General features: G+C 37.3%; 6 protein-coding genes across 7 annotated transcripts; 5 read left to right on the forward strand and 1 right to left on the reverse strand.

Annotated features, from left to right (window-relative positions):
- The first annotated feature begins 2,473 nt into the window (after positions 1-2,473).
- Positions 2,474-6,959, forward strand: LOC130733433 (mediator of RNA polymerase II transcription subunit 7b). The gene is made up of 5 exons (XM_057585606.1): positions 2,474-2,745; positions 4,352-4,421; positions 5,448-5,614; positions 5,725-5,798; positions 6,588-6,959. The coding sequence occupies exons 1-5, from the start codon at positions 2,611-2,613 to the stop codon at positions 6,646-6,648; spliced, it is 507 nt and encodes a 168-aa protein (XP_057441589.1). The 5' UTR covers positions 2,474-2,610; the 3' UTR covers positions 6,649-6,959.
- Positions 6,960-10,170: 3,211 nt separating this feature from the next.
- On the forward strand, positions 10,171-13,220 carry LOC130733434 (uncharacterized protein At3g17950-like). Of its 2 annotated transcripts, XM_057585607.1 has the most exons (4): positions 10,171-10,286; positions 10,503-10,632; positions 10,815-10,964; positions 12,450-13,220. In XM_057585607.1, exons 2-4 carry the CDS (start codon positions 10,621-10,623, stop codon positions 12,810-12,812), a joined length of 525 nt encoding a protein of 174 aa, XP_057441590.1. In that variant the 5' UTR covers positions 10,171-10,286; positions 10,503-10,620; the 3' UTR covers positions 12,813-13,220. The 2 variants fall into 2 exon arrangements, with proteins under 2 accessions (XP_057441590.1, XP_057441591.1); XM_057585608.1 differs by having other exon boundaries at positions 10,193-10,632.
- Positions 13,221-15,387: 2,167 nt separating this feature from the next.
- On the forward strand, positions 15,388-17,721 carry LOC130731575 (uncharacterized). Its single transcript, XM_057583857.1, has 4 exons — positions 15,388-15,802; positions 16,222-16,258; positions 17,267-17,350; positions 17,554-17,721. Exons 1-4 carry the CDS (start codon positions 15,449-15,451, stop codon positions 17,604-17,606), a joined length of 528 nt encoding a protein of 175 aa, XP_057439840.1. The 5' UTR covers positions 15,388-15,448; the 3' UTR covers positions 17,607-17,721.
- Positions 17,722-18,507: 786 nt separating this feature from the next.
- Positions 18,508-21,509, forward strand: LOC130733437 (protein MAIN-LIKE 1-like). Its single transcript, XM_057585611.1, has 4 exons — positions 18,508-18,892; positions 19,335-20,457; positions 20,541-21,047; positions 21,135-21,509. Coding segments are annotated over exons 1-2 (1,032 nt in total). The 5' UTR covers positions 18,508-18,890; the 3' UTR covers positions 20,365-20,457; positions 20,541-21,047; positions 21,135-21,509.
- LOC130716280 (protein MAIN-LIKE 1-like) lies at positions 20,417-21,329 on the forward strand. The gene is made up of 3 exons (XM_057566511.1): positions 20,417-20,437; positions 20,541-21,047; positions 21,135-21,329. Exons 1-3 carry the CDS (start codon positions 20,417-20,419, stop codon positions 21,327-21,329), a joined length of 723 nt encoding a protein of 240 aa, XP_057422494.1.
- A 554-nt stretch (positions 21,510-22,063) lies between the features above and the next one.
- LOC130716415 (uncharacterized) lies at positions 22,064-25,455 on the reverse strand. The gene is made up of 4 exons (XM_057566515.1): positions 25,375-25,455; positions 24,133-25,292; positions 22,730-24,035; positions 22,064-22,648 (listed from the first exon to the last, which is right to left on the reverse strand). The coding sequence occupies exons 1-4, from the start codon at positions 25,453-25,455 to the stop codon at positions 22,469-22,471; spliced, it is 2,727 nt and encodes a 908-aa protein (XP_057422498.1). The 3' UTR covers positions 22,064-22,468.
- Positions 25,456-26,842: the final 1,387 nt, after the last annotated feature.

Raw genomic sequence — 26,842 nt, forward strand, 5'->3', positions numbered from 1 at the left:
TCTTCATTTATGCTTCGAGATATGTAAAATTATGTTTGCCTTTGGCTAGATCAACATTCACTTCTATATTTTGAGAAGATAAAAGGCATTTCTATTTGGGTTGGCCAACCTTGCCTTCTTTCATACTTTCATATTTTGAAAAATGAAAATTGTAGGATCGAAATCATAAGACCGATACTAAGAACCAAAAACAATAAAACAAGAATTAGCGTCAACCATGATCTCAAGTTCAGGTTAAGTTTATTCTCGGAGTGTTAAAATTTTGTTGTGTATGGATATTAATTAAGTGTAATTTGAATGAATTTGTATCCCAAAATTTTAGGGTTTAGAAGTAATTGCTAACTAATGTTTGTTTTGGCTGATTTTTCTCTCTTTATTGAAAGAAAAATCCTTTCTTGTACCAAAAAAAAAATTCCTTTTTAATTGGTAGGTTGTTGTTGGTCACCTTGGCCTCACAACTAGCAAGCGATTGTTTATTTTTTTATGGCGAAATCTTCACACGTACCCCGCCATTTTCTCTGATGTCTTCTCACGCACCGAAAGTAACTTCTCAGACTAGATCGAAACATCATCATGGATTGAGTTTGTGGACACTCCCTTAGTGGTGAAAGCTTTGCAACTGTCAAATAAGACATACCCACAAAGACTTCACCCATTTTATGTCTCCCATCGCCATCAAGCCTTGCAAGGTATAACCTTGTCTTAGCTAAAAAATTGAGAAACAAGTGCTACATTGATTAATTGACCAAAAAAAGTACTACATTGACCAGGGTCATGCCTGCAAATCAAGAGTTTCTGCCATGATAAAATCTTGGAAACCCCGAAGAGTACTATAACCTTTTTCTTGAATATGTTACTAATGCCACATTTTCTGGTTAGCTCAAAAATCATGGGGGGACAATTCTTAGAATATGTTGTTTACCGACACGCAAGGTCCATTGGGGAGGGTCTCAAGCATGTTTACTCAAAGGATTCCGTCCACTGCGACATAATGCTTCAAAACACGTATTCGATATTTCAAATACTAAATGACTTATTAATTTATCATAAATAATGTATTCAATATTTCTTTTACAATAAAAACAAAAGTCATAGTAAGGTGATGAGTTTATTTTAAAGAGATATTTTTTTTTAACTCGATATACTACCTATCCCTTTCTAAAGAGATACTTAGGTTCCGTTTGGTAGGGAAGAGAGAGATAGAGTAGAGAGAGTAGAGAAGAGAGAAGTTGAGTAGAGAGAAATAGGTGAGAAATAGAGTAGATTTAGAGGTTGTTTGGTATGATAAAAAGAAAAGAGAGATAGAGAAGAGAGAATGAGGGGTAGGAAAGAGAAAAAATTATTTTTTATATTAAATATTTATTTGACTTTTTTTTTCTGGCGGTTTGATGACTTTTGTGTTAGATTGGGACCGCCAGAAATGTTGTCATAAATGTCAAATAAAAGCTGATATATGAGTCACGTGGTTACTGTTAAAATTCTCTCCAATTTGAGAAGAGCAAATAAAGGTGGTGGGACCCACGGTTTAATCTCTCTCTCCCCTCACTCATGTCAAACCAAACAAGGGTAGTATCAACATCTCTCTTCTAACTCTCTCTTCTCTCAATCTCTCTTCTCTAACTCTCTAATACCAAACAAAGCATTAGAGAAAGGGATACTCCTAAAGTCTATTGCATAAGCTATGCCAAAGTATATTATGAGTTGCTCCAAGATTCCATAAGGTGTTTGTGACAATTTAGCACCTCTCATGGCAAACTTCTAATGGGGCCGAAGAACAATGAAAGAAAAATCCATTGGACGAGATTGACATATCTTTGCCAACCTAAAAAATGGGGTGGATTGCGTTTCAGAGAGACTTAAAAACTTCAATGACTCCATTTTGGTAATCAAGGTTGGAGGCTAATTCTAAACCAGGACTCTATGTTGCTTAAATGTTTGAAGGCAAAGTACTTTCCAAAAAGAACATTGTTATTTAGGCTGAATGAATGACCAAATGAAATAGCCGAATGTTTACATGGTCGTTCACTATCAGTGGAAAGAAATTATCGTTCAATGTTAGAAAACAAAGTATCTTGTATTAACCAATCAGAAGTGGGAACGAAATTCGTTTCGTACATCCAATCATTTTCCTTAAAAAAAAAAATTTAAATCATGAATTAGACTACAAACCATCAAGTTACTCTTGAAGAAGTTTGTGGGTAGTGCACCATAATTTTTAAGAGCCAAATGAAGTGTTGGTGATTGAAGATCCATAAAAAATATGGAGGATGCTTGGCAACCAAATAAAGACTATGATTGATATTAAGCTTAATCAAAAATATGAAGTGCATGTTTTGTGTTTTGCATGTGTTTGGATGCACAAGTAAAACTCTTTACACTAAATTAAATCCAAATTAAAAATAAAAAAATTATTTACAATAAACCTTTTTTCTTTATTTATTTATAAAAAAAAAGGCTTACATAGAAATTTAAGTGTGATTTTGTTCTCAGTTCCCAGTTCTCACATTTCTGACTCACGTTCGCAAATCGCTAATCGCGAACTTGTCACCGTCGTCGACCTCGCCGTGCATGATCTATCGTTAAGGGTTTCTGATCAGAAGTTGGTTGGTTATGGCGACGGCGACGTATCCACCGCCGCCACCTTATTACCGGCTTTACAAAGATTACTTGCAAAACCCAGACTCTGCTCCCGAGCCTCCACCCCCAATTGAAGGCACCTACGTTTGTTTCGGAGCCAATTACACTGTGAGTTTTTTTTTTCATGTGTTCACGTTTCTAATTCCTTGTTTGGATTAATAGCTTAAGTAATTTTCTTGTTAATTAACGTGCTTTTGTGCAGAATGAAAACTTAGCTTAGTTGGGAATTTTATTTTATTTTTTGTTAGCAGAAGTTGATTTTTTAGCTTATGTGCTTTAATTAGTAGCTTTTTTTTTGGCACATTGGAAAGATAAATTGCACTCTCCAGGGCCGGCCGAGCCCATATGTCCCCCGTTCTTACCAATTGAGCTATCCGTCGGGGATGCTTTAATAATAAGATGCTTTGATAAGGCCATCTAAACATGACCTCTATCTAGTTGGATAATGTGCTAATTTTAAGGATAGTGATGGGGTGCCATGCTGTTTTGTGGTGAAGTTTTGTTTTTTCGTCTTTTTAGCTGCTTTCCTTTAGTGTACACTTTAATTGTGCGAATTATGGAGTGGTTGAATTTATGTTTGTAAATCGGGGATTCTTATTTTTTAGGTAGAGTAGTCAATTGCGCGTGATCGCACCGCTATAGCGGTTTAGTGTAATGTCGCAGCCTCCTGCTGCTACAAGGTGTATCCTTGCATCGTGCATAGCGATTGCAGCTGGAGCGGCACGAGTCGCGGCTGAAATTGCGGTTGGTGCGAATGTGGCGGGAAGGAAAATGACACAAAGGCCTCAGTTTTAAACTGTTGGGCGACCTTTTTAGGGGGGTAGTTGGAACTTCCGGGGAAAATTTAGGTCAAAGCCCTCTGAATAACTCTCGCGCCTCTCATTTCGTTCGCCCCTGCACTCCTTTTCAATTCTCCTTGGACCTCGGCTGTTTGTAGTTCGACCACCATGACCACCCCCCTTCTCCGATGACAACCACGGCCACCTTGAACTTCTTTTTACCTTGCTTTTGAGTGGTAGTTGTATGTTATAGTTCAGGACCTATGACTTGTTTGCTCTAATGAATGTTATGAATTTTAGGTAACATTTATCATAGTTTAGTATTGGACTGAACGCGACCCCTTGCCACAATAGGGGTCCCAGCCATCGTGTCAAAGGGGCGACTCAAACCGCCAAGCCAGGAAGGATGAACAAGGGTTAGTACCCGAGGTAGAGATAACAACTGCCATAGGGCAGGAGGTTGATGTAAGGGCTGCTGGTCCGAGAGTTATAAGGCCCAAACAGCCCAATTAGCTTACTTCTTAGGTTTCTATGTACACCTATAAAAGGGAACACTTGTACCTTGAGAAAGGACTTTGGACATTTTATAACATAGGCGGCTAGGCTATTACAAGACCTTACCTCCGCTAGGGTTTTGAGCCTATCACCGTCACTATTGTTTCTATACCGAAACAAGTATTTATATGCATATAGTATTAAACTATTGATTATATATAATTATACATAAAAAATCACTGTAGCAGCCATCCCGCTATGCCCAATACCGCTATCCAATTTTTTGGGCTGGCCGATACGTGTCGCTATCCGGAATTGACCGCTATGCTTGTAGCTTTGAGATGCAGTTTTCAGAAAATCTTTATTCATCTATTTGTGTTTTTGTTCTGGGGTCCCTTTGGTGTAATAGCATCTTATTTGTTTTAATTTATTTTATGTAGACCAGTGATGTACTGCCAAGCTTGGAAGAACAGGGGGTGCGCCAGCTTTATTCCAAGGGGCCTAATATTGGTAGGGTATTTTTAGCTGTACTTAAATTTCAGTTTGATTTCGTAATGTTATGAAGTGACCATTATGTTTTTCCTAGTAGTTTTGGTTTTCTATTTTTGTTTCAATATTTTCTAGTTGTATACTCCAGGTCCGTGTTATCAAATATCTGGCAGAATCTCAGGGTGGGTTTTTGGCTCTCTGCCATGGCCGATTTTCCACCATAATCCGCCATAATCTGCTTGCCATATCCGCCATCCACCATCATTATTGTCAATATGGCGGGTTTTAGCCTCTCCGCCATAGACCGCCTAACAACATTGCTCTAGGCTTAAAAGTTGGATCTTTTAAGTATTTTTTAATTTGATAGCACTCTATTGTAGGAAGTACTTGATGGTGTCTAGTGGAGAGATTGTCAACTCTGGTTTTGTTGTCTCTTGCTTCTCATCCCTTGGCATAAGGGATTTTTGGTCTTGAAGCGTTAATTCTAGTAATTAACTTCTTTAACCATTATGACTGCACTTTGAAGGGGTATGTTTATATTTTTCCCATAAATGATATATAGAACATCACATTGGCACATTTTGCTCTAGATGATCAATGGTTTATGAATTTATTACTAAACAAGGCACCTTTAGTTATCTTTCCAAAAATAATGTTGTGATATGATTGGTGTTTTCTGTTCCATCGCTGGTATCATTACGACTCTGCCTTAACCTTTGAAGGCTTCTTCTGATTCCTTGCTTAGTAATGCACATAGCTCACTTGTAGCTCGCTTATAAACTTTTTGTCGCCACTGGTTGTCTCACTAAATACAAAATCACTATTACATGACAAATCAATTATCAGAAATTTCAATATAGGAAAGAGGAATCACTAAGTCACTAACATAAAATAGAATACAGATTCGGTATCAAGTGAGTGGTTTGAAATAGGTATTAAGGGTTCATACTGTATTCTCTCTTTTATTAGTTTCCCCCATCATAACCAGTTACAAGATGCTTAAAATCTTATATCTTCCATCTTATATTAAAGATTGAACTTCTATAGATTTCAAGAAGGAGCTGAGGTCACTTAATGCAGAATTGCAACTACACATATTGGAGCTTGCTGATATTCTTATTGAGAGACCGTCACAGTATGCTAGGAGAGTTGAAGAAATTTCTACTGTATTCAAAAACTTACATCACCTTCTGAATTCACTTCGTCCTCATCAGGTATACAATCTTCTATACAACTGTAGTTAAATGTTCTTGGCTTTGACTTGCACAGTGTTGCTCTTTTTCCTTTTCTGCAATTTTCATTACGTAATCTATTTTCTCTGTAGGCAAGAGCAACCCTGATTCACATTTTGGAGCTTCAGATACAGCGCCGTAAACAAGCAGTGGAGGACATAAAGAGGTATATGCATGACATTTCCTGGTATTTTTCTAATTGTTAGGAACGAATGAATTTTTCCCTCATGGTACCAGGCTACCAGCTACAAAAGGTTGAAAGTCCTTGCCTATCATTTGAGAGCCCTTATCAATTTCGTTGCTTTCACATCTTTGTCATACATACTATTATTGAACCGTGAAATGACTCATGATATAATTGTTAACCCTTGATTTAGTTCCCGCAATGAAATACTTGTATTCATGGATTATTTAATTCTCAAATTAGTTCATTCCCTCTTGAGTCTAGGGTTGTTTTTAGTTCAAATAAATTTTAAATACTTCTTACAAGCTCACACTTCTTTCCAGCTTCAACAACAGAAAGTCTTTACCCTGTTGAACCTGTTGGAGATTTAAAAAAATGCTGGAATTTTTAGTAATGTAGTTAAAACTGAGAATGGAAACATTATCTGCCATATTTTGACGAAGTGTATAGTTATTTTCATTTTCCATCGTTTTGGCAAATAGAATTAATAACACCTACATTTTCTTTATAACTCCTACATCTAACTTTTATAAAGAAGCCAAATTCTCAGTGTATCTTGGTAAACTTGTTATGCTGTCGGTTCAATAAAAAAGGTTTTCATTCTTTTGAATTGGAAACTTGACTGGTCTAATTTGTAAGTTTGTTTAGTTGGTGTGCTGATCTAGTTTTGCCTTGGAAAAAATAGGTAGACATTACTAATACAATATTGTATGAAATTATGTTATTGTCATAACTCATTAGTCTTTTTTAACCTTTTTTTTTTCTTTTCAGGAGGAGAGAAGAAGCTCGCAGTCTCCTTAAAGAAGCCCTGACAATACTGGATGGCCAATAAGGCAAAACTAGTCAAATGGTTCTTTAAATTATGGATACAAGATTATTAAAATTATTTGTCAACTTCAATGTTACTAAAATTATTTGTAGTTTCATCATAAACAATGAGTTGTTATGATATTCTGATGGGTGTGGTAGTCAGTTTAAGCTGATAAAAGATGCTTGAGGAGTGCCTTACCCAAGAAATAACCATAGGTGCCGCAGTAATGCCATAAAACAAGTCTGACAAATGCAATTTTAAGCAAGGTTATTGAAACTTGGGTTCAACTTATTAAATCCCTTATTTATAGCAGGGTTTTGATGTCTCCTAAACTGGACAATTTTGTCCTGTTTGGTTCTCTTGCTCCGGTTTCCTGTATGTTAGATCATTTTGTTCTATATCTAGCATGACGCATGAGGTCCCCAACTTGAGTGTGTTCGTAAAAACTTATTTAAAAACGTTAATCCTCTTTAAACTCAGTTTATCTATAGAAGAGATAGATAGATAGATAAATATAATGTTTTACTTGATATTGTCTTCTTGTACAAGTGAGATTCTCAATCCATGACAATGCTCTTATCCAAGGATGAGAAAGCACATCCTACTAAGTATTACACACATATTGTTTGCTTCTTGTAAATAACAAATGAAAATCAATGGAGTTAGAGTGGACATGTTTTGAGGACAATGAAGATACTCGTATAAGGTGCTCCAAAGCAGGGTCAAATGATGGCTTAATACATCAGAAGGCCCCTGAAATTGTAAAAGGAATTAATTACAGGGCCTGAAAAATTTTCGCATCAAATTGGGTCCCTATAATTTATTTTTTAATCCAATTAAGGACAAAGTGGGTCAGCCGATGATGTGTCTTAATTTTTTCACTCTCACCTTTTCCACGTGGCTTTTTTATTTTTTTTAAATCTGAATAATGCCACATGTTATGATTAATTGAAAATCATTATCAATTCCTAATTAAATCATCTCAGCTCCAATTAAGCCTTAATTAACTCATCTCACCCCAATTAAGCTCCAAACCCCAACTGCAAATACCACCAAACCCAGAATCAAACCAAAAGAACCCAAAATCAAACCAAGAGAACCCAGACGTTCCACACCTCACAAATCTTGGATCGAACCCAGATTCCGTTTACGGCGAAGGATTGAAGAAGGGTAACGAAACTATGAGACAAAGACTCTACACTACACTACACTTGAACCCATCTTACTGGGTTCATATCTCTCATACTTAACATCATAGCTTGACTAATGTTTATTCCATTTGCCAAAGCTTAAGGACATGAGGCGACCCATAGTCAACAATCTGCTTAAATCTTTGAGAGTTAAGCTCCTATATGTTTGTCTTGCTTCTACAAAATCATTTTCAACTACCTTCTGCACTTCTGATCCAACAGAGTGTGGAAGTTGTCGTACAGTAGCTAAATACCACCTCAAAGCTTCTAAAGCTTCCACCAACATCATCTTCAACACATCATAATCATAAAAAAAAACACAATCCAAATTTGCAAAGAAAAACTCAAATCTTCAAACGACATTGTCACACCCACACCAAGCCACCACCCCCAATCACCAACAATCCCCATAGAACCCCAAAACCCCATCCCAGATCTCCATGGTTGCGACGACGATGAAGCTTTTCCCCAGAGAGAGAAAGCGAACACAGTAAGAGAGAGAAGGAGAAAGAGAAGTGGAGAAGAGTTTGGAACAATGTAATCGAAACCCAAAATCAATAATCTTGCTCCAGGCTGAGGTCGATCGAGGCAGAGGCTAGCCGTGGTGGTGCAGATCGGAGGAGGAGGCGTTGATGTCGAGGTAGAAGCTAGCGGCGGTGGTGGCGGGATTACTCTCCTTCCCTTCTTCCTTCTCTTCTGCGTTCTTCTTCCTTCTCTTGCAGCTTTTTCCCCTTCCAGATTAGGTTAGTTAGGTTTAGTTTTAAGGTTTAATTAGAATAAGTTTTATTTTTATTGAAATGAGATGGAATTAAAAATAAATGAATAACATTAGTTTCTAATTACAATCTTGCATATGAATTAAGATTTTATGGTGGGATAATTGCCAAACATGGTTATTGTTTTAAGGTTTAAACATTTGAGTTTTTGGATGTTATTGCTTGTACTCTATTACGAGGAATTGACCCTGCATGTGGGCCAAAAGTAAAAAGGTTCCCTCGAAGCACAAGCTGAATCTCTTCATGCACCATTTCTTTTTTCAATTTCAGACCTTGAAAGCAACATCTTATCTTTAATTATTTTCCATTGTTTAATCACTGAAAAAAGGTAGCAAACATTATAATAAGAAACTCAGTAATTTTAAGTAGCTATTCATTCCAAATATATATATATATATATATATTTGAATTTAACGAGTTTTTCTTCACCAATAAAAACCAAAAAAGTTATAGAAAGAAATGGAGAGAGAAAGAAAGAGGTAGATCATCTTTCATGTCTTGAGGCATCATCTTTCAATTCTTGAGTTGAGACCAGTACTAATATGTAGTTTTGCAATGTATGGCAAAGTGATAGTAACACTTAATTTACAACTGCAAAGTCTTCCCTGTCTTAAATGTCTCATGGCAAGGAAATGAGGCCCCTACATGACATATATTTTGCTTTCTTTCTTTTAAAAATGGTAATTGCTACTACTCTTGTGATATATAACTAATGGAAATTGGACAGCAATGGTTTTCCTTCCATGGAGAGATGGTTGGAACATAAAATCCATTCTTTTAGGCCGTTGTTGACTTGTAGTTAGATCAAACTCATTTTGTTAAACATTATGGAGAGGTTACTCAAGTCATTATAGCAGTTGTTTATTAAACATTATTATTTGAAATCCACTATAGCGATTTATTAAACATTATTATTTACATAACTCTACTATTATTAATAATACTCCGGTCATTATAGGAGTAATTTGGTAAACCCATAAAAATGGAGAGGTTACTCAAGTCATTATAGCAATTATTTTCTACTCCCTCCGTTCCAGAAAGTTTGTTGTTTTGCACCATTTTTCAATATCCCAAAATGTTTGTTGTTTTAGAAAACCAATGCATTTTTTGCTAATTTTTTTCCACCTATACCCTCATTTAATACATTTTCTCTCACTTATCACCTTTCATATTAACCAACCACAACTCTTCTCTATTAATTATATTCTTCTCTATCTAAGTATAATTTAATACTGCATAGTAAAATTAAATAAGGGTAATCTAGTCAAATTATATTATCAATAATTGTTTTCTTACTTTTTGTGCCACAACCTTAAACTACAAACTTTCTGGAACGGAGGGAGTAATTAGTATCAAGAGAAGTGGTGGAAACAATCATTAAAACACTCACTTTTCAACACTTACTCATTGACTAGTTAAAATTTATGTGAACCTACTAAATTCGATTTAAGACTCATTTTTAGTGAATCGTACATAAATTTAAACTAATTAATAAAAGAGTGTTAGAAGTAGAGTGTTATTAAAGTAAGTGTAGTTATTATTTTGTTTATCAGTATAATTTTTGTCACTTTCTTTCACACCCCTTTTCTATCAGAGTTTTTGACCCTCTCAACTGCCCCAAAATATTCTCACTTTCTTCTGCTTCCATCTCTCCTGTGTTGTGTCTCCAATACAAAACCTGAGAGGCTCACTGGTAAGAAGTCACTCTCACATCACCTCCTCTGTGTGACTCTGATTTGTGACTTTCAGAGCCAATGTGACTGAGGTTTTAACTGCATAGTTCCTATGTCTATGTCTTTTCCACTATTCTTGAGTGTCATATTTATACCACCACTGTTGAATGTTGATATCTTAGTTTTGTTGTTCGTGAACCTTTAAATTCAACTCTTCTTTAAACTGTTTCTATCAGTCACAAGGTACAAACCCTGAAGATGATACTTCTTTGTCTGAAGTGACTTCTCTGAAACACTTCCCCAGTATTTCATTTCAGAATCATTCACACCAACTCATTCAGCAAAAAGACAGCAATGGCACAACAGGTACTACCATCTTCCCTTCTCTCTCTCTACACATTCACACAAACACAATGTGCAGACACATATTGATATTATCTTAAGCTCTTCCAAAAAGTTGGTTCCCTTCAAATCATATTGAAGGTTTTGTTTATGGAAATATATTATAAGATTAAAAGATTTTTTTTTTCTGCTTGGTGATGATGCAGGAGGAAGGGTGGCCTTTGGGATTGAGATTGTTGAATTCCAGAATTGGGTTGGTGATGAATGATGATTTTTCTGGATCAGCCTCCTTTAGTACTGTGCTCACTGGTTCTCCCACCCCTTCAACTGATTCTTCCTCAGAACTTGGGACTGAGGTTAGTAAATTTTCTTTGAACAATAGTAGAAGTTTTGATTTCTTTTATATAAATCATAAGTGTAAGATTATTAGCATGTCTGTATCAGCTTATTTTATCTCAGAATCAATTTTGGTTCCCAGAAGCTACTCACAAAAGCTTCTCCTTAAAATTTATTTTGACTTTAGAATCAATTGAAGGAGGATTTCCAAACATGCACTATGTTGTTTAACCAATTTGTTTCATTGATACCAATGCTAGTATTTGTTTCCTGTTTTTTCTCCCAAGCTGCTATGACCTCTCTTGCAACTTGTTAACATCTTTTTTTCTTTCTTTCTATTTTGTATTTCCCTCAAAGTGATGACACCAGATTCTCAAGTATTTTGTATGTATTTATCTTGACATGGCTCCTGACTCTGTTGCTCTTCTCATCAACACACTAATGTTCCCATTTTGGTTATTGATCCTTTTCCTATCCAGCTCTTCTTAAATTTGAATACTTTGGTGTGTTTGCATTTCTGTCAGTTCACATTTCAAGACAGTTTGAATATGCTTTTGGTCAATCTATTATCTATGTCTCTTGTGTCATTGGAGTTAATCTTTCAAGCTGGTTAGAGTCATGGTTTTTGAATGTGCACTATGTTCATTTCTCTGATGAAGATGCAGCCTTTAACATTAGAAATAGTCCAAACCAAAAATGAATAGGAAAAGGAAACAACATGTAATGAACATGCCCATAAAGCTTTGATCTTTTTTCCTGTCACTATCTTTTGGATCTTCCCTTCTTTGGGTGAATAATAGCTTCTCTCCAATGGGGCCAGAGCATGCCCAAGCACATCATGATTTGACAGAATGTGACATGCATTTTACTTTACTTGCCATTATATTGGTATACTATTTGCCATTTTGGTCAATCCAAATCATGTTTGGCTGAAAGTTAAATCTTCTATTAAAGAAGTTTGGTAAAAGAAATTCTTAGTGTGTAGAAAATAGCCCTTGAACAATGTTTTAAAGGGATCATATAACCACGAGGTTTAGCATGCTGGTTTCTTATCTCGTCCATGAACCATGAGGTCGGGGCTTTGATCGTCGTCCATAGAAATAGAGCACATTTTATAGCCAGTCGTTTACCGTTTAGTCCGAATACCAGCAACGATTAGATTAGTCAATACTGTTGGCTGTGAATAACTTGGTTTCAACGAAAAAAGGGACAATCATATTATTAAATAGGTCAAATACAAAAGTTTTTTCAATGCAGGTTTCCTTAGTAACTGACCTTTATTAATAGCATGTTTGGATCATTTTTTTTTCTTCAGAATCAATTGTGAAATCTAGAAGCTACTCAGAGAAAGTTCTCCTCATAATTGATTCTGGCTTTAAAATCAATTATAGAAGGATTTGAAAGTGAAATTGTTTTCGTGAATGTCAATTGAAAATATATTCCTCTTGTTTATAGAAGTATTCATGATCAATTTTGCTTTACTCACTTGACATGGCTTTGTGTAGTCCATAGGATCATTCTTCCATGACAAGAGCATTACACTTGGCAGCCTCACTCGTATGTCTAGCTTCCTAGAATTCTCAAGGAGATCAAGCAGGGGAAGAATGGTGGAACCCTCAAAGGACAACAAAAGCTATCACAAGAAGCCTTGGTTGTTTTCACTTTGTTCAAGGCTAAGCACTGATGCAGTGAGTGGGGATCATGCTCCCTCTCTTGGTCACTACCTTGAAGCTGAGAGAAGAGCTGCAAGTACTTTCAGAAGGAATCAAGTTCAATGTTCTACCACTTATGCTCCTAATGGTTTCTCACTTATTCAAAACTCCAATTCTCTAATTGTTGGGAGCCAAGTTGGACAAGTTCCAAACTGAGAAATGGAGCCTGGTGATTGGTGAATGCATGGATAAGGATAACTCAGAAAATGATGGAATTGAAATCTTTTGTCCTAAAACTGTGCTTGATTCATTGTCCTACCAATAAAATGTTGACATGTTAATTAAAAACCACTAGGTAAGTTTATAATTGCCCCACTTATGTCTCTTTTAATTGACATGTAAAGATTTTTTGGTAGGACAAGAAATTGAGACACTATTTGAAGACAGAAGATCTTGATTCGAAATGATGACCCCTTAGCACTCATTTAAGTATCCTTCATTGAGGTCATGGTGTTCTTGATCTGTTTCTGGAGATTCTCCTGTTTGGTAATTAACTTTCAAGGGATTAGGATTTTATATTGTGTAGTGTACTCTATTATGATAGTAATAAAAAAAACTTCCAAAGGTGGAATACATTCTTTTTCCAATTTAAATAGATCAATAGATGTCACAGATTAAGTGTGTGTTTAGGTACTGGTTTAGTGTAATGTGAATGAACTTTCACCTTAATTCATAAGAAGAATTTCGCTCGCCTTTTGTTTTGAAGTGCATGCTAACGTCCGTTTGGACTGGTACCACTTAAAGTCTTTGAAACACCAAGGACTTCAGCTGCACAAGTTGATAACTTCCTGGTCAAGTATGAACCTTGACTAAAGAGACAACAGTTTGAGATAAGTCATACTTGTAACCAAGATTTGTAACTATCCGATGTTCACCGATCAAATTGTGTGAAACCAAGTAGTTCAGCTTAACAAAATGAAGATCAACATTTTAATGAAGGTGAAAGATTTCCTTCTATTAGAAGACCCTCAAATTGAAAGGGTCTACTGTAGGTAGAATAAGAGGGTTAGTAGGGGAATAGGACAACAGAAGAACTCATCTAAGACTAATGTATAATGTTAAGGTATGTTTGATTATCTCTTCCCATTAGTGCTATCAGATGCTTACACTTACTTCAAGATAAAAATGAGCGGGGCTATTTTTATAAATGTTGAAAATCAATTAACGTTGCAGTTAACTAGTATCTAACCCACCCACCGTCAGAAGCACAAACAAGTGCTCCATTGTCTATAAGGGCAAGAACGAAGACATTCAGACTATCTTTTCCTACTGCCATGTTGACAAATCTTTGCCACAACGATTACTTATCTTCACATTTTTCACCCAGTAGTGGTTTTTCATCTAAACACTCAGAACCCAAAAAATTACTTAAAAAGAGTATGTATTACTTGAATCAAGCACCAAAAAATTAAATTAAATTATTACTTAAGGAAAACAATATTAATAAAATCAGCATCTGGTAGTACATTATGTCTGTTCGGGGCACATGGTTTTGTGTTTTATTTTTTGATAGAGTCATAAACAAATTGCTTGATTTGGATTTTGTTTGACAGTGATGATATACATGTCGAAAAACATCAGATCACTGAAAATGAACTCGAGATAATATAATGTTACTGCTCAGATTAAAACTATCTTAATAATTGTTTCATTCCACCAAAAGATTCTATCAAATGAATCTTGTGATTGTAAACAAGTACATGCAAGTATTCTAATGAGTAATAACACTAATCATTGAACATTTGTTATATTTTAACAAAAAAAATTAATCAATAAAAAATTAAATAGTGCATACATTTAATATCATAAATATTTTTATGAATTTTTTTTTTTCAGAGGCTAATGCATACTAACCGCGGGCACAAGAACGTTATTTGTGAAATGGTTGTGCAGTGCTAGTGCTGATTTCTCCCCTTGAGGACCCCCAAAGTTTGAGCTTCCTTTTGTGCTTAACGAAATCAATCCTTTGCAATGTCCTGACTAATTTTTTAGCTAGACTGGATAGTCACACAACTATCTCACCCTTTTCTTAGATGTTCCCCAACCTAATCTAGAGACTCTTCTCCTAAAAGACTTTCTGACAGACTTGTAGTTTTTGTTTTCCTTTATCTTATTTTCCAAAGCATACAAAAAATTCAAATGCGGATTGTTAAGTTTTAGTATGAAATCTTTAGAATATAAAAAAATGTGTTGTTTTGTATGAAGCGCAAGAGTAAATGTTTAATTGCACTTTTGGTTCTCTAATTTAAATTATGTGTGATTTTAGTCCTGAATATTTTTTAAGCAAATTTTAACCCCTTTAATTGCTGCAAATCCACTCCATCCATCATTATAATTCTACTTAAAACTTTCAAAACCTTTGGAAAAAAGTCTTCCTAAACCTCATTTGTTATGTTTTTCTTATACATAAATTGAATTAATTTCCTCATTGTAGACATTATTTCCATCAAACTCACTAATTAACCTCATACAAAAAAGAATAACTGATTTATTTAAGGAGACTTATACTCACTTCATGTAATTTTAAAGTCTCGAGATGATTAGTCTCATCCCGTCAGCCTACATTGCATATCACACCATACGTGTTTTAACTTCCATCGAACCTCTTGTGAGTGTAGTTTCACTAGCTATTGGGGCTTAATGCATCTCACTCTCAAAGAAAAAGAAGCAAACTAGAGAGAGAAGATTTAAAAAACTAGAGAGAGAAAGAGAGATGCCTTATTGCTTTTAGCTCCTCCCTCCACAATCCACATACTAATAATAATATTATTTGTATTGTTTTCCTTTAATCAATGGCCACGCTTTCTTACTCCACTCTTCATCCTCTATCTTCTTCTTCTCTCCCTCCTTCTTCTTCATCATCTTCATCTTCTTCAACCTCGCTTCACCTTTCACCATGTTCATCTCACTCTCTTCCACAACCTTCTCCACCACCTCCATCCAAGTCCCACTTCCCTTCCCTTCCCCGCTTCCCTTCCAAATGCAGACACAAACCACCCAAGCCGCCTAGGCTCTTCATGATCATCGACCCCATTTTGCTGCTCAACGGCTTCGGCGGCGCCGGTTTCTACTTAGACACTCAAACACTTCTCGCCACTGTTAGTGTTTTGGCTGCCATTGCTCTTTCTCTGTTCCTTGGCCTTAAGGTAGTGATTTCTGATTGCCCTCCATTGATTCTGTTAGTTTTCATGAAAATGTATTCTTTTTCACTTTTTGGTTAAATGTAGCATTTACCCATATGAATTTTTGTATTGGTTTGTGTTTGCTTTTAAAAATATATGCATTTTAGTGTTATTGTGTGTCCAAATAGACTAGCTCTTTTTTTTATCAATGGTGTTTTCTTGGTTTTTAGATGGTAGTTTCTGCATATTTTCTGCTGCTTCAGTTGTGGGGTTGTGTTGGTTTTGATTGAAATTGTACTATGGTTTTGGAAAAATAAAGTAATTAAACAATAGTGATAATATGAGTCCATTTCTTTGCCTGAATCAGAAATGTGCTATGAGATTTTCATCCACATTTGCATTCATTTTTGGTTATGGAAGTAACATTGTGTGTGGTTTTGCAGGGTGATCCGGTGCCTTGTGAGCGTTGTGCTGGCAACGGTTAGTGTTTTTCTGCATCTGGACTTCTAGATTGATGTGCTTGTTTGTTGAATTTTTATGGAGATTATTGAGGCTTTATAGCAAGAGTATGAGGAACATTTTAAAATATTAGGAGTAAGGATATGACAAGTTATGTGTTTAGAAAAAACTAATGTGGCTTGGATAAACTATATGCGGAAGTAGAAAGTAGGAACACTGATTGCTTAGTGTGTGTTTGGATACTAGTTGAGTGCAACGTGAATGAACTTTCATCTCAATCTATAAGAAGGGTTATGTTCACTTTGTCTTGAAGTGTGTGCCAATGATATCCAAACATAGCCCTATTTACTTTCATGGAGTATACTTGGGGTCTTCTTGATTTAGCAAATCATAAGTTTTATGATGGAAAAGAGAGGATGGATTAGAACCCATTTTGATCCAAAATGATCAGAGCTGAGAATAGATTATTTTCTTTTCCTCATCCTTCTGTCTTTGTCATACTAATACCAATCAAATTCGTATAAACTTTTCAAGTTAAAATCTTCACCTCCCATTTCCCACGGTTCAACCAAGCTGTGACCTTCAGGGAGTTTGGAACATTGCCAGCATCTATATGTATCAGGGAAGTCAGTACCGAGTGCATTTCAAAATCCAATTTTGATTGTTTGCTAAAAATATTGAAAGAAGAATACCTTGCTTGATTAGTAGATGATGAATCAGTGTCAATTACTGACCTGTACAAGTTTGTGTGTAACATATTATGATTGGATTTTAGCTTGAGGAGTGCATCATTAAATTTCTGACTGATTATTTTTGGATTAAGATGTTGCTTCATAGTATCCCATAGCAATAGGTCATTGAAATGGAGAAAGAAGGTCGAGGTCGCATAATGTTTTAGTGGTAGTTATAGTTATGGATGAGATTATGAAGTGTTTCTAATGCATTCTACTTTACATATGAAGTAAAGGGCAACTTGTATGAATTATGTTGACAGAAGTTACAATTTTAAATACCATTGTTGACAAGCAGGTGGAATGAAATGTGTTTTCTGCAACGATGGCAAGATGAAGCAAGAGATGGGGTTGATTGATTGTAAAGTATGCAAGGGTTCAGGTATCTCTTTCTGTTATCATGCATTAAAAAACTAATATGATTGCTTTGGATATCTAAAAATATTGCATGTATTTCACATTTTTTACCAGCAAGATATCATGCCCTCTCCCTGAAAGTAAACATATCATATGTTTATTTTCCTTTCTAGAATATCATTTCATATTCAAGGCCTTCAAGTTCTCTCTTTATACATATGTTTATAGGATTGATACTCTGCAAGAAATGTGGAGGTTCTGGCTATTCCCGAAGGCTATGAGCAGATTCACTATTAAATCTAGAAACCATCTGTTCTGAAATCTGTAAGATCATGTAATGTAACAATTATATTGTTCATAGTCTCTTTTTCTGTGATTCATCTTAATCACTTTACAGTGCGCTTCTCTTTGATGTCCTTGCTAATTGCTATCACAAAAAAAAAAATGAAAGCATAAAATAAGTCAATATTCACCCCTAAATCAAAATCATGTTGATCGTGAGTAGTTGTATATCAACCAACCCATGTACTGTAAGCATCCTTGTCAAGAATACGCCTAAGAAGTCATTAGGATTGGACTAATCAGAAGAGGTTTGGTTTGGATAGTTTGCATTGCATCATGACTAAACTTCATTGTCATCATGACAATGTAAACTTTTAAGTGAAATATTGACTACAAGATTAAGTACCTACAAATGTTTGATTTAACCGAAATTTGGTGTAGATGGTAATATGATATAGTTATTTCTGAAGTAAATGGATCCCCAACCATGTATAACACTAAAAATGGACCAAAAAAAAAGGCGATACACTTAGGGGGCGTTTGTTACAAGTCATCAAAAATCATTCCTGGGTATGAGCTTTCCCGGGAATATTATGATAGAAATGTTATGTCTGGGTATTACTAAAAAATGTGTTTGGTTAACAATTTCAATTCCCAGGAATCTTTTTTTATATTTTCTGGAATAAAGAATGAAATTCCTAAATTGCACCTATTATATATAGATTATTTTTTAAATACTTTTAATGTGATTATTAAAACTGCAATAAAAATTAGTTTTAATCATATTTATACCATTAAAAAAATTATGTTCCATAAATATGAAAACATTATTTTTATACGATCAAAATACACACATTAACTTTCAAACAAAATACACACATATTAAATGCAAAATATACACGCATATAAATAAGAAGGCAGAGACTATTTGCGCCCCCTTTTTTGCTAAGTCCGCCATCCCCAAACACGCGAAAAGACTAAAATACCCTTCAGTAATTTAAATTTAAAAAAAAAAAAAAACTACTTTATCTCTACAAACCCTCCCCCCTCTTTCAACCGTATACCATCTTCCTCTCCCACCCAATTTCAAAAGTTTCAACCCTCACAAAATCAAGTCTCTCAAACCCACAACCAAGTCAAGAAGAGGAAGAGAAAGGAGGACAACCAGTAAGAAGAAGAAGTAAGAAGAAGAAGTTGAAGTAGAAGAGGAAGAAGGAGACCAAGTCAAGAAGGAGTAACCCACAAAATACAACAACAACCCATAACCCACAAGAAGAACAACAATGTAAGTTATTTCTTACAAGTTTTCGAGGCTTAGGTTGTATTTCGTGTTAAATTTCAGTCCCTCGATTTGATTCTGCAATGGGAGGAGGTTTCGTGACTTTCCCGCACTCTAAACCGCGGACAGGTTTTATGGCTACCGCATGTTTAAGTACGGTACGCCTGTCAAATCTTTTATACCTACCGCATGTTTAAGTGCGGTACGCCTGTCAAATCTTTTATACCTACCGCAAGTTTAAGTGCGGTTAGCCTGTCAAATCTTTTATACCTACCGCAAGTTTAAGTGCGGTTAGCCTGTCAATTTTTTTTTAATTCTCTCTGAATTTTCTCTGAATGTTTATAAATTATTTTTTATGTTAGCAAACTGTTGTTTATGTTAATAAACTGTTGTTTATGTTAATAAATTGTTGTGCATGAGTATTAATTTTTGTATTTTTAATTTTCAGGCCTCCTAGGAAAACTGCCCGTGTTGTTGGTCCTTCTACTGAACCTACTGCTCCACGGGATCGTAGCTCCACTCATGCTTCTAACCGCAAACGGTCAGAAGAGGCTAATAGAGGAAGGGGTAGAGGAAGGGGTCGAGGAAGGGGTAGAGGAAGGGGTAGGAATGCTGAACAAGAGCCTGCTGTACAGGATCAGCAGGATGATGAGATTATGGCTGATCAGCCGGATGATGACACTGAGGCGGAGGAGGAGACTAGTGGTGAGGAGGAGACTAGTGGTGAGGAGGAGGCTGAGGAGGATGTCGGTGCTGACCTCGAGGCGGAGTTTGATGAGGAGTCTGGTGATGAGGACGATGAGAACAGGTTGTGGTATGAGGGAGGTCCGTTTGACCTTTGCTTGTTGACTAAGTATGGCGAACATATAGCTCGTGACATATGGAGGTCATACAAGCGGCCAAATTATGAGACTAGAGGTGTGCTCAAGACCTATAATCATGGGAGGATGTGTCATCCTGTAGTCCATCATGCTCGGTACATAAGGGGTGCGGTGCATAATGCAGGTTTGCGGTGGGTGATGAAATGCACAAGCCCGAGTGTTGACCAGAGCATTATTTCTGCTTTTGTTGAGCGATGGCATCCTGAGACGTCATCTTTCCACTTACCCTGGGGGGAAATGACGATCACACTTGAAGATGTCTCAGCATTACTCCACTTGCCCGTAGAGGGTGAGTTCTTCTCCTTTGGTAACCCGACTAGGGAAGAGGCGGCTCCTGCGGTTGCTCAGTTACTTGATGTGGACATTGAGCTTGTGATGGAGGAGTTTGATGCTTGTAGGGGTCCATCTCTTCGCTTTAGCTTTCTCCAAGCTATTGTGGAGAAACACGTAGAGGCCAACAATGAAGTTCCTGCATGCCGAGCTTATATGCTGCGGTTGATTGGCATGACCCTTTTCTGTGACAAGAGCAACACATATATTGGTGCTGTGTATTTGTCTCTGTTTGAAGATGTTGAGAATGCATCAAGGTGGAATTAGGGAGCTGCCACTTTGGCTTACTTGTATGGTCAGCTCGGGGAGGCCAGTAGGAATGGTGCTAAGTCTGTTGCTGGTTATTTATCTCTTCTGCAGGTATTGTTATTTCTTTCTAATTATTGTTAAAACGTTTGTTGTTAAATAATTAGCATCATACTTTGGCATTTTCTCTTTTGCAGTCATGGGTGTTTGCCCACTTCCCCGGATCAGTGTTTGAGCGCAGGGACAACCCTGCCTACACACCAGACAGGCCTGTTGCACTAACTTGGGAGGCGCTTCGAGGGACTACTGAGGTTGCGCAGAAGAGGATGAACCTGGATACGTTTCCGGCCAGTTCTGTGATTTGGAGACCTTATGTAGAGCACTATGATCACTGGCCCTTCCCTCAGGTTGCCTTGTATAGGGGATTTATCAGGCATGCCGGGATGATATTCCCATACCTCCCAGATCGAGTCATCAGGCAGTTTGGCCGGATCCAGTATGTGCCAGATCCCCCACCATCGTCAGTTACGTGCCGGGAGTGTGATCGTCGATTTGCGCACTGGAATGATCACATTTACCATCTGTCGGAAGAAGCTGCTTTCCCTTTTCAGACCACTGGCGAATACACTCCTTGGTATATCAAGGTCTCACACCCTTACATGGTCCCAGATGAGTACAAAGGCGACCGCTTCGCATTTCTAGAGGTACTGACACTTGTTTTTGCCATGTGGCTTACATTACGATTATGTGTATGCCTATGTGTATATTGACCTTATTTATTGTCATTTCAGAACCAGTTTGCGGAGCTTGCGTTGTACTCTGGCATTGCGGTTGATCCGACGACAGATGGATCGCCCCCGCCGGGTTCACCGATGTGGGATGTGGTGCACAATATGCATACCATCATCGAGGGAGCAGTGCACGGGAGGGGAAGAAAGATTAGGGGACGGGACTCGGGAGCTGGGCCTTCAAATTCTGGGCGTTAGATTTAGGGACCTTTGTACTTTTATTTTGTTGGATAATGATGTTGTTTAATGTTGTTTAATTTCGGGTCTTTTGTTATGTGTTTTGTTCGATAAAGCATCTATGTGTGTTTGTTGGATAATTTCGGATCTTCTGTTATGTTTAGTTGGATAGTGCAACTATGTGTTTGTTGGATAATTTCAGATATTTTGTTATGTGTTGTTGGATAATTTGTTTAGCATCATACATTCATGTTATCACTGGCCCAAATGTTATGGTTAGAAATATAGTGAGATACATTGGTTCTATTAATGGGGAATGGTTATATGAACCAAAATTGGGAATGGTTATATGAACCAAAAGTTTTCTGCCAAAAAATCACCTACCGCAGTTATAAGTGCGGACAGGGTGAAAATATAAACACCTCCGCAGTTATAACCACGGGAAATTGGTTCTATTAATGAGGCTTACAGTACCTCTTACAGATGCATCATCACCTACCGCAGTTATAAGTGCGGACAGGGTGAAAATATAAATACCTCCGCAGTTATAACCACGGGAAATTGGTTCTATTAATGAGGCTTACAGTACCTCTTACAGATGCGTCATCACCTACCGCAGTTATAAGTGCGGACAGGATGAAAATAAAAACACCTCCGCAGTTATAACCACGGGAAATTGGTTCTATTAATGAGGCTCACAGTACCTCTTACAGATGCGTCATGACCTACCGCAGTTATAAGTGCGAACAGGATGAAAATAAAAACACCTCCGCAGTTATAACCACGGGAAATTGGTTCTATTAATGAGGCTTACAGTACCTCTTACAGATGCGTCATGACCTACCGCAGTTATAAGTGCGGACAGGATGAAAATAAAAACACCTCCGCAGTTATAACCACGGGAAATTGGTTCTATTAATGAGGCTTACAGTACCTCTTACAGATGCGTCATGACCTACCGCAGTTATAAGTGCGGACAGGATGAAAATTAATGACAGTTATAACAGAGGCATGCACAGACTGATTTCCTGACAGTTATAACAATCCAGAGGCATCACAAGCTTTTTAAGGAGACAGTTATAAAGTTCAAAGTAATCATCCGTTACACGCATATAAATTACAAGCAATTCGTTACAAAACAACTTAATGATCCAACATAATTAATCATCACTAAGGTCAATAATATCATCACTACATCCTCCATTTTTTTGTTTCAGATAAGCCGCGTATTCTTCAATGCGCTCTTTGTAAGGCTCTTCCCATTTTCTTGCATCCGGGTGACAGTTGTATGCCCACAAGTGAGCTGTGGTCGGCATTGGATGGCCTTCACGAAGAGTAACCTACAAGCAAAGAAGAGTATAAGCATAAAAGTATAAGGTTTTACATATACGTATTATGAAGGATAAAGGATAAGGATTTACCCCAACGAAATGATCTTTATTGACAAGCACAATCGGCATGAATTTGTGTTCTTCCACTAGGTCCGCCTTTCCCTTTAACGGATAAAAAGTGTTGCATCCGGTATTAGCAATAGTCAACACTATGAACTTATATGTTGTGGAAATAAGGTAGGCCATATTTGGTATCATCATCCACTTGTCTTCACCTACGGGCTTAGTATCCTTAACTGTTAGAGCTAAACGCATTTGGTTAACCTCGCTGGCTCCAAACATGTTGATGTACATATTAGCATCCGAATCAATCTCCGTCAGAAGTTCCCTACGTATAAGTGGCCAATCGTCTTCTGCAAGACCCTTCAACGATGCAACACATCTATATCCACAGTGGCCATCTCCCTTTACATTTATAAAGTCAACAACGAATGGATGAAACTCACCAGGGATTTGTTTAAGGTAGCGCCAACGTAGGTAACTACTCACAGGCTTCTTATTCTTTGTACACACCATCCGGATCAGAGGACTTTGTACCTTAGAAGCCTTAGAAGCCGTAGAAACCTTAGAAGCCTTAGAAGCCTTCGAAGCCTTAGAAGCCTTTTGAGACCTAACCTTTGGAGAAGGTTCCTGTAATGGTGTCGTGTTGCTATCACGCCATGAGCCCGGATACTCCTTGTCAATAGTCTCCCATCTACAAGGAATGCGCTTTGTAGAGGTCTCACCACATCCCTTGGCAAACTTCTTGGGCTTGTTAGTGGATCCCATTGGCCTACCCCTTGTTTTCTTCTTTGTTGGAGCGCACATAGAAGTCGTTTCTGGATAAGTAATCATTCTAAGGCTCTCAATGATCGACATTCTAACTCCGTGAGAAGACTCCTCGAACTTGGTTCGTAATTTATCAAATTCAGACTCAAAACTCAAACCCAATGTTGGATCCATGTCACGGTCCGAAGAATCCCAAGTCAATTTCCTCCAATGTGGATGAATTGCAAGTAATGGGACAGATTCAAACTTCATGAGCTCACAAGCACATGGTAGTCCATGGGTTCTCCTAAGTACACATTCACAGTATATACCACCAACCCCAATCATGCCAATTTGAGTCTTCTCTTTAACAATAATGTGCAATGCGGCTCTAGATACAAACCCGCGCAAATGCTTATAGAACGGGTCATTCAAAGAATGCTCTGTGACAAATATGCTGAGCTGGAAGGACTCCTTTATCTTGTCATGCTGCATGATAATAAGCTTGTTCATCGCAGTCCACGCAATGACCAAGTCACCCTTACTGTCGGACAATAGTTTCTTCAGCTTTGAGTGTGCCCCCTCAACTCTGCGCATGGTATAAACATGAAATAAAAAAAACAGAAAACATTTTGCCAAACATTTTACAGTTGAAGTAAAAAAAGTGAAGGATAGCAACAAATTACCTGTTTGTTGTCGTGCACCCCATGTGCATACAAGTATCAATCTCAAACTTCACAAACTTGCTTCTCAAAGGCAACCAGTTAGTCTCAATGTAAGTCCAGAGCTCACCGGTATTCGACATAGCACCCACAGCTTTATCATACTCAACCTCGTTGGCAGCATACATCAATCGATTCCATCTATCAGTAATGTCTTCACGTGTCTCAATGTCTTTCACAAGTTTCTTCATCTCGCCAGTTACACTCTTAAGTACATGAAACTGACATAGAAGACAGCGAGCTGCGGGAAAAACAGTTTCCAATGCTTCCATCAAAACTTGGTCTTTGTCTGTAACAAAGACCTTCGGCAGATTGTCCTCATTAATGATCAAGTCTTTTAATCTATTCACAGCCCAAACAACCTCATCCTTTTGCTCATTCTGCATGTACGCAAAAGCAATTGAGTATGTCAAATTTGTCGACGTAACCCCCACCATCTCAAGTAAAGGGATCCTGTACCTATTGGTCTTGTATGTACTATCCAGAATCACAACATGAGGAAACTCATTGAATAAGTGAATGGAATCAGGGTGTGCCCAAAACAAAGATCTGACCACATCAGTACCATCCTGCACCCTGGACCAATGTGCGTATTTGTGTTCTTCCAACAACTTCATCAAGTGTTGCATCTCGGTCAACGATCCCCTCTTCAACCTGTTGTATGCTTGCTTCTCATTGTAAATCTGTTTAATTCTAGTCAAGTTGGTTGGGTTGTGTTTCCTTATAGCAATCAAAATATCACTGGCCTTGACCCTTTCTTCAATCATTTCTCCCACCATCGCCTTTTCCTCTGGATTTAGACGGCCAACATATGAGTGACCCTGCAAAACCTCAGCAGTGTCATGATTATGGATCCCACTATGCACAAGCACCGTCCACATTTTATCTTTATTACTACGCCTTGCCCTTAGCCTGAATGGACAATTACACTTCTTAGTTCCAGTCCGATTTCGCTTTAACACCGATGTGGATGGTTTATATTTGCCGCCACGCTCACATCCTAGTGTCATCACGGCCCTCCTTTTGTCAGATCCATAGTCCGACTTCTGAATAATAATAACATAGCCATGCTCTTTACCTACAGCTTTGGCCCAATTAACAAGATCTTTGGAGGATTCAAAAGCCTACAACATTTAAAAACTCAATTAAGTATACATCGCATGACCTACACATAGTGCCTAACTTGTTAAATTGAACAAAACTTACTTGGCTAGTGGTGAAAGCTTTTGTAAGATCCACAGAAGGCACAATCTCCATATTGGGCCTATTTACTTCCTCAGGTATCATTATGCTGCAATCAACAAAATAAGCTCAATCAATCTAAAAAACTTTGTTCTGTCCGCACTTTAATATGCGGCAGCACATATTTGCCTTCCGCAGTTTAACTGGCGGACCTATTATTCCAACATATCACTTTCCGCACGTATGTTAACGGGAAAATCAATTTTATTTAGATAGTAGCAGTACCAGAACTTAAGACGATTGAAATGACTAAGTTTTTTTGACTTCCGCTAACAAGTTAGCGGAAGGTATAAATTTAACACGCCGCACGTATGTTAACGGGAGCGTGTAATTTGTTTCATTCCCGCAGTTTTAAGGGCGGGACTATCCAGTTACGTCAGAAAGTCGCGAAATCGCGATGGAAGCTAAAAAAAGCTGAAAAAAAGCTCGGAAAAAGGTAAAAACTTACATGGGTAAACTTCTATTCTTGACTTGAGATCACCCAAAAGAGCTTGGGGGTGGAGGAGTGGAGGAGTGGAGGATTAAGAGGAGAGTGAGGAGGAGGGTGAGGAGGAAGAAGGAGATGGTGTGTGGGAAGTAAAAATTAAATATTACCTTTTTATGTTTTTTTTACTAAGGGCATTGTTGGAATTTTTAAAAAAGGAGATGGCGGACTTAGCAAAACAGGGCGGCGCAAATAGTCTCTGCCAAATAAGAAATACATATACATAGGGCAATAACAAAAAAAAATGTACGATTCAACCACTGAAAAAAATATACATACGCACTTAATTTGGGCAAATGGGAATTTCAATATAATAGATCACGTTCTCAATTCTAACCGCCTAGTTACCCAGGAATATTTTTGATACCCATCCTTTTGGCCGGGAATAAATATTGCTGTTAACATGGGAAAAACATATTCCCGGGAATACCTTTTTCCTGGGTATATTTTTGTATAACCTTCTACCAAATGCAGGTAACTTGGATGCCAGACTTGTATTCCTGGGAATCTTTTTTCATTCCCCTCTAACAAACGCCCCCTTAGATATTAACTATATGAGTCTGTTGGGGTGGTTATCGTTTCATATCAATCCAATGAATTCAACGATTCAAACATATCTTCAAGTTAAACTCAAACAAAACCAATTACAATTAATTCAATTCTCATATTTACTTTCTTTAACCAAAATAAATCGATCACTCGACATCCATCACCTATCTCCGACTGGGAGATAGAGACTACTTCATGCGCAACTTCAACATATTCTGCCAAGCCAATTCGGTATGCCTTTCCTCAAGACCTCATTTTAGAAAACGCATTGACTTTCACTCAAGTTTGAAATAAAGCAAAAACTGCACATTATAGACGAAAGGTATTCATTGACGAATAAAGAGAATGCAAGCTATGCAAAAACGGATTTCACTTGAATGCCTCACTCAGTTTTCCATA

This window comes from Lotus japonicus, chromosome 1, assembly GCF_012489685.1.
Source record: "Lotus japonicus ecotype B-129 chromosome 1, LjGifu_v1.2".
NCBI classification, from domain to species: Eukaryota; Viridiplantae; Streptophyta; class Magnoliopsida; order Fabales; family Fabaceae; genus Lotus; species Lotus japonicus.

Bases quoted from the DNA above. Each gene is read 5' to 3' on its own strand.
- LOC130733433 (XM_057585606.1), top strand. From the start codon at position 2,611: ATGGCGACGGCGACGTATCCACCGCCGCCACCTTATTACCGGCTTTAC. The intron at 4,422-5,447 runs GTAGGGTATTTT...GAACTTCTATAG, and splicing joins TTCCAAGGGGCCTAATATTG to ATTTCAAGAAGGAGCTGAGG. The intron at 5,615-5,724 runs GTATACAATCTT...TTTTCTCTGTAG, and splicing joins ATTCACTTCGTCCTCATCAG to GCAAGAGCAACCCTGATTCA.
- LOC130733434 (XM_057585607.1), top strand. The intron at 10,965-12,449 runs GTTAGTAAATTT...GGCTTTGTGTAG, and splicing joins CCTCAGAACTTGGGACTGAG to TCCATAGGATCATTCTTCCA.
- LOC130731575 (XM_057583857.1), top strand. From the start codon at position 15,449: ATGGCCACGCTTTCTTACTCCACTCTTCATCCTCTATCTTCTTCTTCT. The intron at 15,803-16,221 runs GTAGTGATTTCT...GTGGTTTTGCAG, and splicing joins CTCTGTTCCTTGGCCTTAAG to GGTGATCCGGTGCCTTGTGA. The intron at 17,351-17,553 runs GTATCTCTTTCT...ATATGTTTATAG, and splicing joins TAAAGTATGCAAGGGTTCAG to GATTGATACTCTGCAAGAAA.
- LOC130716280 (XM_057566511.1), top strand. From the start codon at position 20,417: ATGGTGCTAAGTCTGTTGCTG. The intron at 20,438-20,540 runs GTTATTTATCTC...TCTCTTTTGCAG, and splicing joins TGGTGCTAAGTCTGTTGCTG to TCATGGGTGTTTGCCCACTT. The intron at 21,048-21,134 runs GTACTGACACTT...TTGTCATTTCAG, and splicing joins ACCGCTTCGCATTTCTAGAG to AACCAGTTTGCGGAGCTTGC.
- LOC130716415 (XM_057566515.1), bottom strand. From the start codon at position 25,455: ATGATACCTGAGGAAGTAAATAGGCCCAATATGGAGATTGTGCCTTCT. The intron at 24,036-24,132 runs GTAATTTGTTGC...TACCATGCGCAG, and splicing joins GGGTGCACGACAACAAACAG to AGTTGAGGGGGCACACTCAA. The intron at 22,649-22,729 runs GTAAATCCTTAT...CTTTGCTTGTAG, and splicing joins ATAAAGATCATTTCGTTGGG to GTTACTCTTCGTGAAGGCCA.